The 17,097-nt window shown below is 38.7% G+C and overlaps 1 protein-coding gene across 1 annotated transcript; it reads left to right on the top strand.

The window, feature by feature from the left end:
• On the top strand, nt 1–14,862 carry LOC140154038 (scavenger receptor cysteine-rich domain-containing protein DMBT1-like). The gene is made up of 14 exons (XM_072176960.1): nt 1–130; nt 1,463–1,621; nt 2,307–2,495; nt 3,799–4,122; nt 7,196–7,528; nt 7,852–8,028; nt 9,034–9,192; nt 9,591–9,796; nt 10,571–10,709; nt 11,143–11,466; nt 11,645–11,947; nt 12,562–12,727; nt 13,055–13,215; nt 13,976–14,862. The coding sequence occupies exons 1-14, from the start codon at nt 37–39 to the stop codon at nt 14,659–14,661; spliced, it is 3,420 nt and encodes a 1,139-aa protein (XP_072033061.1). The 5' UTR covers nt 1–36; the 3' UTR covers nt 14,662–14,862.
• Nucleotides 14,863–17,097: the final 2,235 nt, after the last annotated feature.

Here is a 17,097-nt window from a genome sequence, read left to right as displayed (position 1 = left end):
TTTAACAGAGTTGCCTGCGCCTGTCTAGTTTTTACCATGTTTATTTCTGCATTTCATCAAGTTGTGTATCTCTTTGCATTTTTGTTCGTTCTTTGTGATTGGTATGAACTTGTTGAGCCTGTTACCTTGGGTAAGTTTCCATATAACGGTTTGTTTGCTTATAACTGTACTATAGGCCTACCCGGGGTACTATATAAGTAGATCGATATCGTCGACAATGGTTCATATATTATATTCGATAGATCCGCCATTAATGTGGCATGGTTTAGGCTATAATGTTATGTGAATAGCCTCAAATATAGTGTATTTTTAAATAAAAATCATATTTGAATGAATCCAATAATTGGAAACATATAAAACAAACGGTTTTTGGCCTTCCCTGATTCCTTAAAGAACACGGAATAATTGCATTATGATTATAACGCGTTATGCATGGGTAGTCCCATATGTTTATACCAGAGAAGATTACTCCGTTCACAAACACTTGTTACTGTTAGGTGGGGCCTGATGCAAAAATATTTCATCGCGAAATTCTTTCGCCCACCTCCTTTTCAGATCTTAAAAATTTCAAGGCCCCCCTTTTTGACATGAAAATTATGGGTCAACCCCATAGAAAAGCTCAATTTTCCCGGGAAAATTTGTGGTCAATTTTTTCAGATTAGATTTATAAAGTTTACTTAGAGGACTGTTAAATATCAAATTTATAAAGTTATTTGATATCCGGATATTTTCTTCAAGGTATACTATTAAGGGTTCTGGTATGAACATTTGGACAGTATTTTTTGTGGGACATGGGAGCACATCAGACATCTCGAATTGAATTCTGAATACGAGGAATGTCCGTCTGATATCAAATAATTTTGATTTAAAAAAAAAAAAGAAATTCGCTATAATACAAATTTTATGACAAATTATTAAAATTTGATGTTTTTTAAATTTTTGATATTTAACAGTCCTCGAAGTAAACTTTCTAAATGTAATGATATGTACTTAAAGTGTAGTGTAGCTGGGATGAAAACCCGACGATCTATTGAAAATTTTGACCTTTCATATTGAAGATATGCATTTTCCCCCAAAAGACCTAATTTTTTGTTTGTGGTGTTTTGGGAAAAATCCATATCTTCAATACGAAAGGTTAAAATTTTCAATTGATCGTCGGCTTTTCTTCCCAGCTACATACACTGTAAGTACATATCATTAGATTTATAAAGTCCTCGAAGTAAACTTTATAAATCTAATGATATTGAACAGAAATATCAATTTTTAATCATTTGTCATAAAATGTGTATTAATCGCAAAATCAGTTGCCTGATGAAGTCTGATGGTTTCAGACGCAACGTAGCAAGTTGCAAAAAATGTAAGTTCCAGTATTTGATTTAATTCAAAACCTTGTGATTCTAACGACTGGATGACTGAGAATACTCACTATTTTGATCATTAATTATCCTCATTATATTTCTAGGTGATGTCCGTTTAGTCGATGGTGCTAGTGAGTTAGAAGGCAGGCTAGAAATTTACGTGGACATCACAAATGAGTTGGGAAACCAAGAATTACAATGGTGGACTGTGTGTGATGATCTGTGGGAGATATCAGATGCAGATGTTGTCTGTAGACAATTAGGTAAGATGTCCATCCGTCCAAATGTCTGTCTGGCTGTCTGTCTTTGAAGTGTCACTATCCCTCCTCTCCCCCACTCCCATATCACGTGCACCGTGATCGACATTAAATAAAACCGTCGCCAATCACGCCAATGCGCAACATTATAATACACTTTTTAGTAGGATTTGTCCGTCCCCGTCCAAATGTGTTAGGAAGCTTTTGGACACTTATGGAAAGCGTACACCATATTATTGCCGTTATTGTTAACGGGCTGAAATGGAGGTTTCTTTGATGTTACAAGCCTCAACCTTTTAAAATGTGGGTACCACAGGCGCGCGTGACCAAAAACGTAGGATTCAACATTGAGCAGGGGAAGTGGGGCTTTTTTCATTACCCTATCAAAAGTGTCTCAACACTTTTGACGACCATTGTATCTATGAACAACAAATGGGCATGGGTAGGCTTCATTGTAGGCTTCAAGTTGGCAGTAATACATTGATATGCTTTGATTCGCTCTCCACACATCCAGTCACTTCGAAAGTTAAGTGCCCCCCCCCCCCGGACGTAGACCTAAATTATAGAATTATTATAACCCCACTGTTTGTGATTTGAAAGCCCTGCCCACATGTCTGTTAAACCTTTTGACATACTTTATATGTAAAGTATCATTCACTGGTTGATTTTACTTCTCCCCCTTCTCTTCCAGGATATGGTCCAGCACTGGATGCACCAGGGAATGCTTATTTCGGTAGCGGCGAACAGGGTATTTATCTGGATAATGTGGATTGCGATGGGACAGAGCAATCACTTCTTGAATGCTATGCATCAGTTGAGGATCATGACTGTGAGCACTATGAAGACGCGGGTGTTGTGTGCGGTGAATCTCAGGTTGACGGTAAGCTTTTTGGAATTATCTTCGGGGGTCCTCAATCAACATATTCGAGTTTGAAACTGACGGATGTATATGGGGCAGAAGCGGCTAAGGGACGCCAGGTAACCTAATTGTTGTTACACAGTAAGTAGTAATACGGGTTAGGGTTAGGGTTAGGTTGACAAGAACATACCGAGGTTACCTGGCGTCCCGTAGCCGCTTGTTATGGGGCGGATGGATTGATTCTTGATTGTTTGGCTAGAAAGTTCATGACTATGGTCTAAGATAGCCATTGTAAATGGGGTTTTCCAGTTGATAACTTGATATCCACAAAATCGTTGTAAGACATGATCTGAATCTCCCACAAAGGGGATGTAGGCCTATATTTCAAAGATTAAAGACATATTTTCCAATTGGGGATTTGTGGGCTTTCAACTGTGCATGGAATAGCCCATCCGATGTCGTTATTATTTACATGCAAAACTATTAGTTGAACAAAACATTAACAAGATCATAGAAAATAAAGTCTGCACAAAAAGTAACTCAACTGTTATAAATACGCCTGTAGATTCAGAACCAATAATTGTTTTCACAATATTTCAACATTGAGAGAAGGATGATTTATTTACACGCATTTTGATACCCCATTCGTCAAATGTCGTTCAATATTAACAACACAGTAGTGCTTTTACAGAAAAATACCCGAATTTAAAAGTTGCAGTTTACAGCGATCAATGGTTATAATACCAGCACTGTAAACACGTAAAGCCCGCTATTATCTTCGCGCTTACTTCAAATCAATACAAATAACTGCAACTTTTAAATTGGGGTATTTTTCTTTCAAAACACTGCCGTATTGTCAATATTGAACAAAATTGGACAAATGGGGTATCAAAATGCGCGTAAATAAATCATCCTTCTTTTTTATGTTGAAATATTGTGAAAACAATTATTAATTCTGAATCTACAGGCATATATATATATAACAGCTGAGTTACTTTTTGTGCAGACTTTATTAACATCACACGTAGGTCAGACTCCACCGTGAAATGTTGCTGTGGGAGTCGCCACACCTCCTCCACGGTGAGTCTGTTACTTGCATTTCAAAATGCCGGTACCCATTCATACACCTGGGTGGAGAGGAGTAATCGAGATAAAGTACCTTATGTAAGTGCACAACATGATGGTGTCGCCGGGGCTCGAACCCGCGACCTTCCGATTTTTAGTCGGAGCCCGTTCCGCTCGGCCACCGTGCACCCCTTTAATCCCATCACCGTTACACATTCAACCATATCATTAATCACATCAATGTTTACCATGTTTTTAGGTACACTTCGTCTATCTGACGGCACCGATCAATTCCAAGGACACCTTGAAATCTACCTGCAAGACGTCTACCAAAGATGGGGAGCCATATGTAGTGATGGATGGGGCTGGAACGAAACCAACACCGCCTGTACAATTCTAGGGTTTGATTCCGGTTCCATGTACACTACGTATAGTGTAGATTCATCCGTTATCGATATAGAAGTGGCATCGGTTGAATGCGATGGGAATGAGACTAGCCTTCTGGAATGCTCTCATGAGTTGGACTCTGGGAGTTGTGCCGTACCCAATAGTGGAGTGTATATTACCTGCAAACCAAAACATGGTAAGATAAAGCTGAAGAAGTAGTTAGATTTGGATACCGTAGCCATACATCAGCAGAACGCATTATCTGAAATGGTTCCTGGAGTACATAAACACTATCTGCCTTGGTACACCCCTACATCATGTAAGCGGGATTGATCTAAAGTCTGCACAAAAAGAAACTCAGCTGTTATAAATACGCCTATAGCTTCAGAACTAATAATTGTTTTCACAATATTTGAACATACAAAAGGAGGAGGATTTATTTACGCGCAGTTTGATACCCCATTTGTTTAATTTGGTTCAATATTAAGAACACAGCAGCGTTTTGAAATACAAATACCCGAATTTAAAAGTTGCAGCTATTTGTATTGATTTGGAGCCAGCGCGAAGATAATGGCGGGTTTTACGTGCCACATGCTTGTGTTATAACCATTGATGACTGTAAACTACAACTTTTAAATTTGGGTATTTTTCTTAATTAAAAGCTCTGCTGTGTTGTCAATATTGAACGGCATTGGACAAATGGGGTATCAAAATGCGTGTAAATAAATCATCCTTCTTACTATGTTGACATATTGTGAAAACAATTCATAGTTCTGAATCTATAGGCGTATTTATAACAGCTGAGTTTCTTTTTGTGCAGACTTTATATTATCACGGTAAACCACAATACCCCTAATTGTTATAGCGGAATTCCCAATATTACGCGTTCAGCTTTTTGTCCCACGCTTCGATTAGGGACCTAACAAGTGCTCCAGAGCGATGCATCTTCACACCTAACGAATACTTACTATAGCGTTGAGATGGAGAGCCAGTCTTACTTACTCTTACTTAACAAAAAGAAACGAAATATTTTAGATCTAAAATTGTAACAGAGATCGACCGGGGTTCGAACCAACAACATATGGATCCATTATGATAGTCCAATCCCTATACCACTGTGCTACGAGTCGTTCTGCCAAAAGGCGTCTTATCATACTTATTGATTACACGATTGACACACGATATACTATTACTATTTGAATATGTAGGGCTTGTAGGCCTATAGACGAATCCATTTTCACGCATTCCTACACCTCAATGGTAGCCATAGCTGGGTCCCCCCTTAGGTCTATCCCACCTAAAATGTGAAATGATGTGGCCTTGGCGGGTATAATAAACTGCATTCTATCACCCGTGTTACACGTAGACAAATGAATGATGAAAGTTTACAACACAATACAATTCAACATCAATTTTAAGCGAATTTAATCCACCCAATTGGGCAGTATAACAACACCAGTTTGGTGCAGACGGGACCCAGTAATGGCCGACTGAATTCTGACCATCACTTGGCTCGTTGGATTCGTCTATATAATCTCCGATTAACAATGAACCCTAACCCTAAGACCCTAACCCTAACGACCCCGGTCTGACCGTCTGAACGTCGCAATTCTGCACTGTTGAATAGGCTGAATACAAGGTGTCCCAGAAAAAATTACCGGGCGAATGAACAATTTAAACAATCTGTTTGCGAAACATTTAATTAGGTTTTGTTCAAATTTGAAAACCTGCACGATATTGAAAATGAAAGCTTGCATATAAGATGATGTTCGGTACTTCTAAATATCTTTTCCCGTTAAAGTTGATATAAATGTTGCATAAAGAATTATTGCATAAAGAATTCCGGCTGGCTTACAAAAATTCTCACACACATTATTTTTGGAATATTTCCAAGAAATTGCAATGCAAAGTTTAAATCTGTTAAAAGCACTTGATCATTAAAACTTGAAAGTTAAAATGTAACATATTTGCACAGCCTAAAGAAGTTGGAAAGCTTCCAATTGCAGAAATCAACATTTTCTCGGACAATTATTCATCGGACGGTTATTCATCTTCAAGTCCAATAATTTACTTACGTTTTTAGACGTTTCATCTTCCGATCGGAAGACTTCACCAGTAATGCGATGAACCAGCAACACTCCTACTCTCATCTCCAGAGTGAACAGTTCTTTGCAGTAGCTGGTCATATACAAGATTGACAGAGTATGCTCCTTCATCGCGGTTGATAACGTTGCCTCTCCCCGTTTCCTGATCCAGCAACTGCAACCCGTTTCCAGCTACTGCAAAGACCTGTACACTATGGTGATGAGAGTAGGAGTGTTGCTGGTTCATCGCATTACTGATGAAGTCTTCCAATCGGAAGACGAAACGTGAGTAAATTATTGGACTTGTAAACTCAATTTACCAATGGTATGAATCCTAAACTCAATTTACCAATAGTATGAATCCTAACAATCCTGATAAACGTATTCAAGGTGTTATTCATCTTCAATGAAAGCATGAATAACATACTACAACACCGTCCGATTATAAAATAAATAATGTGTACTAAATGAGATACACAAACTTTAGAAAGCGGTGAGCGAGTATGAAAAGGCGCCTGTTGATCAAACTTGAATGAACTGCAATAATGCGCGCATTATGTAATCGTTAATTTCTTCGCAACCAGTCAAGCGAATCAAATACAATTTTCATATGTGATACACAATAAAATAGACTATGCGCTACATTTTAAATTATTTGATTCTGGTGTATATTTCGCGACTTACGTTAAATTTTATTCTCGCGGTATTTTTTTCTGGGACACCCTGTATATAGATACCTAATTATCGCTAGCTAGCAATAGACAAGGTGACCTAACGAACGCTACGAAGCGTGCTAAAGTGTGACCCGTTACGTGGAAAATGATTTGAAATGTTGCGATCATGCGCACTTCGACAGTCAGTGAAACGACGTGCTTCAAGTGCACATTGGTTATCGCATATACTAATACAATTGAAGTGAATTCAATGTGTATGTATCTTTAAGTTAAAGTTTTAATAAATTATTTTGAACTACAATCTAGGCAACTGGACTTACGTTTTTGAGTGGGAAATTTTCACGTTCTATCCTGAACGCATCATCAGCCCGACTGATCTTCTGATGATAATCTTCACAAACGTTAAAGTTTTAAGTTATTCATTTACCTGTATAACATAATATGATAGGCTAGGCTACAATGTGCTCCCATTCCCTGATTCTTTAACCACTTAATTCACCAATCATTGTAGGTACCCTTCGACTAACCGACGGAGACAATTATGAAGGGAGGGTGGAAGTATTCGACACAGCTACTGAACTTTGGGGGACCATATGCGATAATACAGCTGGAATCAATTGGTCTGTGGAAGAGATGGATGTCGTCTGTCAACAACTGGGTTTTTCACAAAGTGCTACAACGGATCATATTACGTATTCTAGAACGGGCACGGGTAATACTGTCCTGGGTGGTTTGGATTGCCATGGTAGCGAGGATTCCTTACTGGATTGTTCCTATATAAATTGGAATGACGTGACATGTACTCAGGTGGAAGATGTCGGTGTTAAATGCGAGCCCGAGCCTAGTAAGTTTCACGTGTAACCAATCCATCGTCAATTTATCCCTGCTGATGTATCGTCCACGTAACGTAACCATAAACATATGTAAATCAATTAACGCTTGTTGCTGTTTTATTATTGAAATTGCGTGATGTGAATCGAACTGCTGATGCAACTTCTGATCTTCATATACACAGTGGTTGCTCTTTGATAGTATATCTTCTTTGTTTCTTGTATGAGGGGAGGATTAGGGTGGGATTCACATAGAATTATAAATACAAATTATAGATAAATGATTGTTGTTGCATCTTTTTCCTAATTAACATTTTCACGTCGACTCTTTTAATAGTTACCACCCCTGTACGGCTAGTGAATGGCGACTCGTTCAACCAAGGCAGAATAGAGATATATAACCAAGTATACAGAAGATGGGAGGCTGCGTGCAGTACTTCATGGGATATTAACGATTCCAATGTCTTATGTAGTCAGCTGGGTTACAGCTTTGCTCTGCAGCTGATTGCCGGTGGTAAGTGTTATCTTATATAATTCTTATACATAATTCTGTTTGTAAACCACATTAATGTAATGTAAGGTAATTGGAGAATTGAGCCTTCATACATGTAGCCTCGTGACGTTTTCAGACATATACAGTAAGCTAAAAAATTAAGGTACCAGTTATGTTCACCTCCTGTATATCCTTAACAAAGACAGAAATATCATAATTGGAACCAGCAGCCAATAGCGGCATCTTTTCGCATCTTTTAGCTCGAATTTAAGACCTTATTCGTTGAAATTGTTCAAGAAACAAAGAATCGGCGATCCCAAAACCCAAGGAAGATACCAATTTCAAAGTTGCAGTTTGCTGCATTAAATGCCCTATTGATTTGTACACCAAGCGTTCGTGAACAAGAGAACTAGCGCTGCGCTTCCATTGATTAGTACGTTAAAACTAGCGTCGTGCTTTCATTGATCAAGAACACAAAAGTGCAACTTTTGATTTCGTTTCTTCATTAGGTTTAGATCACCGTTTCTTTAATTCTCAACCAAATTCTCAACCAATTTCAACAAGTAAGGCCTTAAATTAGAGCTAAAGAGTACATGTATTGACTGCTTGTTTTAATTTTGACATACTTGTCTTTATTGAGGATATACAGGGGTGAACACAACTGGTACCTTAATTTTTTGGCTTACTGTATATAGTATATGTGTTTTCTGTTTGCATTTTCTCAGCCCAGAATGCAGGGCATCTATTCTCGAAGTAACGATGTATAGAAAATAATTTTGAATAACCTTGGAAGTGGTCATGTAGTGTCCTTTATATGAATATTCACGTCTAAGTTTTAGCTTAACGGTTTTAGGCCTACAGGTCTTTATAGGATTGTAATATTAGGGCCTATATGACGTTGACTTCTTGGAGGATATGGTAATAACTCGAGACAGACCTGTGCTTATAATGTGACAATAATAGAAAACTGGTGCCCTTTTGTAAATTATTCCAATCATCGGTATGTAAACTTTTCCTTTTTTCTAGGTTATTTTGGAGAGGATACCGGTGCAACATACCATGCTGCAGATTATTATTGCGCAGGAGACGAGCTCGCATTAGAGGATTGTATCGTAGGCCATAACCCTACTGGCTGTTCCTCGTGGGATCACTCACTGCAAGCTGGAGTGATCTGTAGTGACGGAGGTAAAAATGCACCTTAATGATGTACGTCTTTCCTCTAGTTCTCGACACAATTTTGATTTGAAAATTATATCATGAACACGGGTAAGATTTGTAAGGCTGCGGATGCGGAGATTGTAGAATGGATTTAAAAGCCTATACCGTGCTAGCGTACATGCATGGCAGTGGGTTCGCTGGTCCTAAGGTGCTCAAGTCTTAAGATTCTTTAATCCGAAAAAATATAATGGGGTCACTAGTCCAAAACTAGCATCCTAATCATTGCTATCCCTAATCCAATCCCTATACCCCTATGAACAGTTACCATGGTTATGTAACTATAATCATAGTACAATAAAGGAATTCAGAATATCAGGAACCATTTTGATTTTGGCGTTTATATCTCTACTTACTTTTATTTTCAGATGATGGAACAATAAGTTCTTACATACGTCTTGTTGACGGTGTCTTTGTTGGGCAAGGTCGGCTTGAGGTTTATTACAACGGCGAATGGGGATCCGTATGTGACGATTATTGGACTACCACAAACTCTGATGTGGTTTGCCAACATTTAGGCTTCGATTCTGCTGTGGATTACTACACCAATGTTATAGATGTTGGGGTTCCAGTGGTAAGCTTAGGATGGATTGGTTTCACGTGCCTATATACGAGTATTATATGAATTCAATTTACAACTCTGCCTTGCGCTCCATCAATTGACTTGTAACGAGTGAGCTATCCAGATGTTCCTCAATTATCAATAGTAGACATCATGGTTCAATGTTCAACTCGGAGTACTCTATTCAAAAGTGGTTTCTTTCCACCTATCGTTCCCATATGGTAAGATAAACCCACACCGTAGGAAATAGCAATGCTCACAGACCAAAGTATGCATCTCGTTTTACTTAACATTAATTTAGACCAGACCGTAATAGGCGTAACCTGTTTGGGGTTTCACCTCACTGCCCTCCGCACTATGAGTCTGTTGTACTTTGTCAGCACTATCAACCAGCCTCTTCCCATTTAACATCTGGATTGGGAGAGAGAGATAATATAGCTTTGCCTTGTCTAAAGTGCACAATACGATGGCACCGAAAACTTCCGATCATTCAGCCGAAGCCTGTACCACTGCATCATCGTGTCCTCTATTATTTCAATGTAACATTGTATAATTTACAAATAATTCCGTCATGGTTTACGCATACCGACGAATACTAGATTAGTATAAACCGTCCCAATATAACATGTGAAAGGCCCTAAGTGATTCGCCAAGCGCTGGCAGCGACAATGGCAAAACGATGAAGTCGCCCTCTATAGTCATTTATGGTATAAAAGACCGTTTCATAGTTATCCGATCGTCAGTTCGCGATTATCACAATGAATGTATTTTCGCTTCAATTTCCAGGGCACTGGACGTATTTGGTTAGATGATGTGTCATGTTCAGGCATGGAGTCGTCTTTGTTTAGCTGTAGTCATCCTGGATGGGGTTATCACAACTGTGTCCATTCGGAAGACGTGGCTGTAGTTTGTACTGGATCAACAGGTGAGTTTATTAAGTCTGCATATTTGCGGTGATGTGATGGTTTGTACAAGATACCTAAATTGATTAACATTATAGCGAAAATATCTTAAAGGTTCGTTGATAAATGCAGAATTTTATTTTGTTCTTACTCCTGCAGCAGAGTCCCCTGCATTTCGTAATTTAACAAAGAGCCATAGGTATATCTGTGGACTTTTTGACTTCCTTTAAATTTACTTAGAAAGAAACTTTTACATGCCTATATTACAAGAGATGAAAAAAGAGAAATACTGTCACCGCATACATGTAACATGCATACATGTAACATGTAAATTCCCTGATCAGATTCCAAATTATTGGCCGTGTCTTAACCCCGGCCTTTATCTCCAGTCCCATGCGGTATGTCTCTATGTCACGAATTTTGATGAATTATTTTTGTTCTTAATTTTCTTTGTAGCTACTGAAGCCCAAATTCAACTGGTTGATGGATCTACTCCTTCATCAGGCCGAGTAGAGATATATTATAACGATATATGGACTACAATATGCGGTACTGGGTGGGATTTTAACGACGCAGAGGTGGCCTGTAAGATGGCAGGTTATCACGGTGCCGAATCATACACCAGTCCCGGCTCTTTCGGTCAAGGAACAGGTATTATTTTCTTCGGTGAAATGGAATGTACTGGGACAGAAGAGAGTCTACTGGATTGCCCACACTCGGGATGGTATGCGCGTGCGTGTATGCACGATTATGATGCTGGAGTTATCTGTCTTGATGATGGTAAGTTGTAACTATATATGATACCTATAGATTTATATCTTCCGCTCTTCACCAGCGTGCCTTTGTGGCTCAATTGCTCAATTGTGGCTCGTGCTACGAATCCGGTTATGTGCACTGACTACTCTGGTGAAGGATTAAAATTTATTCAAAAGTAACTAAGTTTTGGTATTGATTCCAGATATACGATTGGTTGATGGTACGAGTCAATACAACGGCAGAGTGGAAGTGTTTCATAACGGGCAATGGGCAGCAATATGCAGTCATGGCTTTGACACAAGGGCTGGTAATGTAGTCTGCCGACAACTTGGCTATGGTTCTTTCTCATCACTGGCGTCTTTTGAAGGAGGTACTCAGTCTATAGTACTCAGCGATGTCGACTGCTCTGGGACTGAAGATAAGCTTTTAGACTGCTCAATAAATGATTCGGGTGATACCAATTGCCAACCTGGTGAAGAGGCCGGTGTCATTTGCAACGTTTTAGGTGAGTTTTAGATGTTTAGTATAAAACTTACGATATTTCAACCCCGTGAGAACTACCTGCCTAATGTTAAAAAAGGAGTTTTTCATTATCAATTGGACCAATCGGCATTAACATTATAAGAATAATTTCACCACGCAAAAAATGGGGGAGAATTATTTGCAAAACCCCATTCTGATTGGTGATTAAAATGAAGATCATGTAATTAACCAATCACAGGCAATATTAGATTGGCTGGTAGTGCTCAGGGGGTTATGCGATATTTGGTTATACTTACAGGGAAATATATTTATCATTTAGGCGTGGGTCTTTGAGAAGACCTTGTAACACACTATTTATATGCACAGACTTGAACACGCTATGTAGATGACATGGACACACTATATAGATGACATTCACGATCTGGCTATTGTTGAGATACTTCTATATTGGAAAAAATATTTCCCTCTCTAGAGGGATTTAGATGTTTTTAGATGGTTTTTTTAGAGTTGTAAATCTGGTATTCCAATGTTGGAGTTTGCCACAAGAGCGCGGAGATATTGGTAAACCTATATAATTATAAATAGATGAAAGCAATTCAAATTTTCTTCCCTAATTTACTTTGCTTTTGTTTCCAGAAAATGGTGCGATTCGTCTTGTAGAAGGATCATCAATGTACGAGGGTCGAGTCGAAGTTTACTTTGGGGATAATTGGGGAACAATTTGTGATGATAACTGGCACCTCGTTGATGGCGATGTCGTCTGCAGGCAGCTCGGATACGGACATGCCACAGTGGTATATAGGTATGTAGAACCTATATTGGGCCGTATATTATGATAACTGGGAATTCGCCAGCGAAGTGTTACGTGTAATCCGATTATCACTATGTCAACTGGATCACGCTTTTGAGTTCTGCACCACGATCGAAATGATCGCAACACAAGGTTTATGGCATGTAGACCCTACTACCAAGGTCAAAAGGTGCGTGATCCAGTTACCAGGGAGTTACGTAGGCCTAACCATTGATATGGACAAAATCCTTGTTGATAAAGATTTGCTCTTTCTTTGTTTCTGTTGTAAAAGGAGAACGTCTTGAGAAACTACCAATTTAAAATGTCATTTTCTTCCAGCAACGCATACTATGGGCTTGGTACGGGTCCTATTTTGCTAGATGACGTGTGGTGTACTGGTAGTGAATCTTCGATAAGTGATTGTATTCATAATGGATGGGGAGATCATAACTGTGTGCATGGGGAAGACGCTAGCGTCCGATGCTACGGGGCCTCAGCAGGTATACGAGTGCATCTTTCTTGTATGTTTCTTTGTTTGATTTATTGGTATATTATAACGGCGGTGGTGAATGGTGATGGTGATGTTTTTTGTATTTCTTGTTCTTGTTCTGTTTATGATTCCAATGTTTCATGTCACTGTTAGGCTAAGGAAAAGGAATTTTATATATCCGCTGTGAAAAGAAGGTCTGTCCTCAAACAGGACACACCACATTGCTTCATCTATATTTCACCTCGTTTAATGAAGTAATTTGTGACCGTTCAATATTTACGCCAGGGGGAGGGTAGGAGTTTTGATGAAAAAATAAATCGACACAAATTTCGCCCCTCCCCTTTGCGTCTCAGTGCTCAAAATTTTCGGATTCCCCCTTGTTTCCATTTAAAACTTTTAAACATGCCACCTCATGATTCAAGTAAAAAATTCAGATTCCGCCCTAAAGACACGCAAAAAAATCCTACAGTAGTTGAAAAAGATTACCCGATGGTGAACATGGCTCCTGTTCAACCAAATGTTGTCACATGTATTTGCCAATAGTGTGAGACTGTAACCATGGTAACTCTGACACCATCAAAAGTTACGTTGGCCAAACACTACCAGAGAAAGAGGCAGGAGTGTCAGGGTCCAGATACTTCAGCCCTGTCCATTCCGTCATTGATAATTAAAATAATGTTGTTTCAATACAAATAAAATGGTTGTAACTTCAGGCTTTCTTGTGAATTAATTAATATTAACAATGGTTAATTTGCATAATTTCTTTGCAGACGGAGGAATGGGAATGGGTGCTGTATGTGGTATCATAGCTGCTAGTACAACATTTGTCTTTATTCTTTGTGTCGTCAGTAAACATTTAAAAAGTAACCCCAGTGAACATTCCAACTGTGGTGAAAAACTCATTAGTATTTGTGGTTGCTCTGAGGATACGACTTCAACTAGGACTGGTAGCTTGGGGTCAACTTGGGGAAATCATAATAGAGGATGCTTTAATGATGACGAAAGGACGTTTTCCGGTCGAGATGCTACGATATTTTATAATCATGGCCCATACCCAGCAGTTAATATCGCTGGTTTAGGGCCGAATTCAAATTTAAATCAATTACGAACTCACGATGGATTACCTGTGCTACCGCCCTCTTACGAGGAACTGAACGCTAATAATACAAGTCTACATGGATTTCCCGATACTACACATAACCCTTCGTCAGAAGTGCCGTCCCGCTTACAGCCGCAATATTGTTTTACAAACGATGACCATGAGGAGCTTCCAAATTCACCACCGCCTCCCTATGAATCAGTTGTAAATGAAGGCAATACACGGGCAGCAGGACAAAATAACGTATTCAGCGATAGTGATTCTAGTAACACACAAACTTCATTAAGAACTATAATAAGTTCGCCTCATGTTAGGGAACAATCTATTCAACGTAGTTTGACACCAGTTGGTAACTGAACTTGAGAGGAGCCTATTGTTACACTTTTTTCTTTACCAAATAAGTGTAGTCTTATTTTACCCCACACTTACGAAATCCATAAAAATATTGCCACCTTTAGTATGGGTTAAACGTCAACTTAATTACTTAAACCATTAATTAAAATTGTAAACTCTCAAGTAATTATGTATTTTAAATTAAATGTACAGAATTTTAATTTTAATTTTTAAAAATGACTTGCCATATTATGTATTAAAATGTTTTATTTAAAAACAGGTTATTTATACAAGTGTTGTCATTGCATTTAATATTATTCTGTCTCTTTGACCGAAACAAATATTTTGTGACTGATCCCGTAACTCTACAAACTAGGCCTACAGGGTGTCCCAAAAACAGAACCCTCATTGCGCCCTCTTTTTCTCCTATTTTCGGAAAGTTGATTAAATATAGTATGAAAATAAACCTTTAATGGTAAGCTTGACTAAACTAAAACAATTATTTCAATCGGCTTACAACTTTTGAAGATATGCCCTTTTAAAGAAATGTACCCATTTTTCACTCTGTCCACGGATAGCAAACAGAGTGGTTGAGATGGGTCATGCTTTAGAGTCGCCTGTAAGATCACCAAACCTCACACCACTTGCATGCTTTGGGGCAAAATCCAAAGCTACGTCTATGAGTGTGGACCGCCAGCTAGCCTCCAAGATCTTCGCAAACGTATTATTGCTGCATTCGCAAGTATCCGCCGCCCAAGGGTTGTACGCAACACAATTGATGCAATGAGGAGCAGGCCCGAGCAGGGCTGAAACCTGTATTCGGGCCTGCTCCTCATTGCATCAATTGTGTTGCGTAAAACCCTTGTGCGGCGATACTTGCGAATGCAGCAATAATATACGTTTGCAAGTATAGCAAAATAAGGCCCATCACACACCCACAGCAAAATCCATAGCCAATAATCCCACCGGTAAAGCCCATTTCCTGTTATTATGTAAAGTTATCATACAGGAATGCTCAAATTCAGAAATTTTAGCCCTCAAAAATTCCAATTCAGAATCCGCTTTTTTAGGCTAATTACTACATTATGAGCACCATAATGTAAACTAATGGGAAGCACATTTTCTGTCAAAAAGTTATTTTACACCATCTGCCGACACAACCCAATTAATATTTAGCCCGTGCGGTTTACGGTTTATCAGTCTTGGAATTTTGCGAAAAAATATTCCATGCTAAATGTCAAGTCTGTATTTGATCAACGTTTTTAAAATAGGAGAAAAAGAGGGCGCAATGAGGGTTCTGTTTTTATTGGGACACGAACACCCTGTATATACACATGCCCCGTGGAAAGGAATTAAAACCACTCATATTTTTGCGTTTTTTACACACCTCTTGTTATCGATTCGCGATTTTGTGCCCTTTTTTGCGATATGAAACTTTATTTTACTTTGTTAACTGTATGTACATAAATAGAATACATAGAGGTACATTTTGGTCTGTGGGGTCAAAACCGATAAATCGGCAGTACTTGGAAAATATCGTGTAAAAATAAGAGTTCACAAGATTTGATGGTCATATTTTCAAGAATGAAACTTAGTAGGACTACTATTGATTTACAAATAATGAGTAGTTTGGTGATAGGCTACCTTATTTTTGCCGAATTGCCTATTATACGCTATCACGCAATAAATTGTTCTACAAAAGGCACGTGAGCGCTTGAGCATCAATTTCATTAACATTAACTCGATTTTCCTTTGCTGATTGGTAATAAAATTTCTAACTTCCATTATAGTCAAACATAATTCTCCCCAGTACACCATCTGGTCTTATTTGGAAAAGATTCTGCTGTCCGTTTACAGTGCTCAACAATCTGATATATGTTAATGGAGAGTAGTGTTGTTTGTTTCCTAGTTACGTTATCACGAAGATGGAATGTAAGATGTAGATACAATGCAATAATTAGGTTATTGGTTTCTCATCTGTTTACTTGTGAAACGAATTATTGAGTAACAATTAAATATTTTTGTTCTGGAAAACCCAACCAGTGGAAACAAAATTAGTGTCAAAATTCGTCTATATATTCTATTCTATTCAGTATTATATTTACCGAGGTTATCTATTAATGTATATACTTGGTCTTTCTCACAGTCACTTTCAGTATCGTTCCTAACACGATTTAGCCATATGCAGTCTGGGCCCGAGACAATCTTTTACCTAGATCGATCATTAAATTGGGTAAACCCCGTCAGTCCGAACCACCGCTAGTCCGAACCACCGCTAGTCCGAATTTTAAGCTTGCCTAACGTAACGCTCACCCTAACACTAAACCTAACACCTAACCCTAACCCTAACCATTGCCCTAACCCTAACCCTAAAAATTCGAACTAGCGGTGGTTCGGATTGACTGTGTTTCGGACTGACTGGGAGACCCCATTACTGGGAGACCCCATTAAATTTGCCTA

Source organism: Amphiura filiformis, chromosome 1 (assembly GCF_039555335.1).
Source record: "Amphiura filiformis chromosome 1, Afil_fr2py, whole genome shotgun sequence".
Lineage (NCBI taxonomy): Eukaryota > Metazoa > Echinodermata > Ophiuroidea > Amphilepidida > Amphiuridae > Amphiura > Amphiura filiformis.
This window is presented reverse-complemented; position numbering and strand designations above follow the sequence as displayed.

Bases quoted from the DNA above. Each gene is read 5' to 3' on its own strand.
- LOC140154038 (XM_072176960.1), top strand. From the start codon at position 37: ATGTTTATTTCTGCATTTCATCAAGTTGTGTATCTCTTTGCATTTTTG. The intron at 131-1,462 runs GTAAGTTTCCAT...TTATATTTCTAG, and splicing joins TGTTGAGCCTGTTACCTTGG to GTGATGTCCGTTTAGTCGAT. The intron at 9,193-9,590 runs GTAAAAATGCAC...TTTTATTTTCAG, and splicing joins AGTGATCTGTAGTGACGGAG to ATGATGGAACAATAAGTTCT.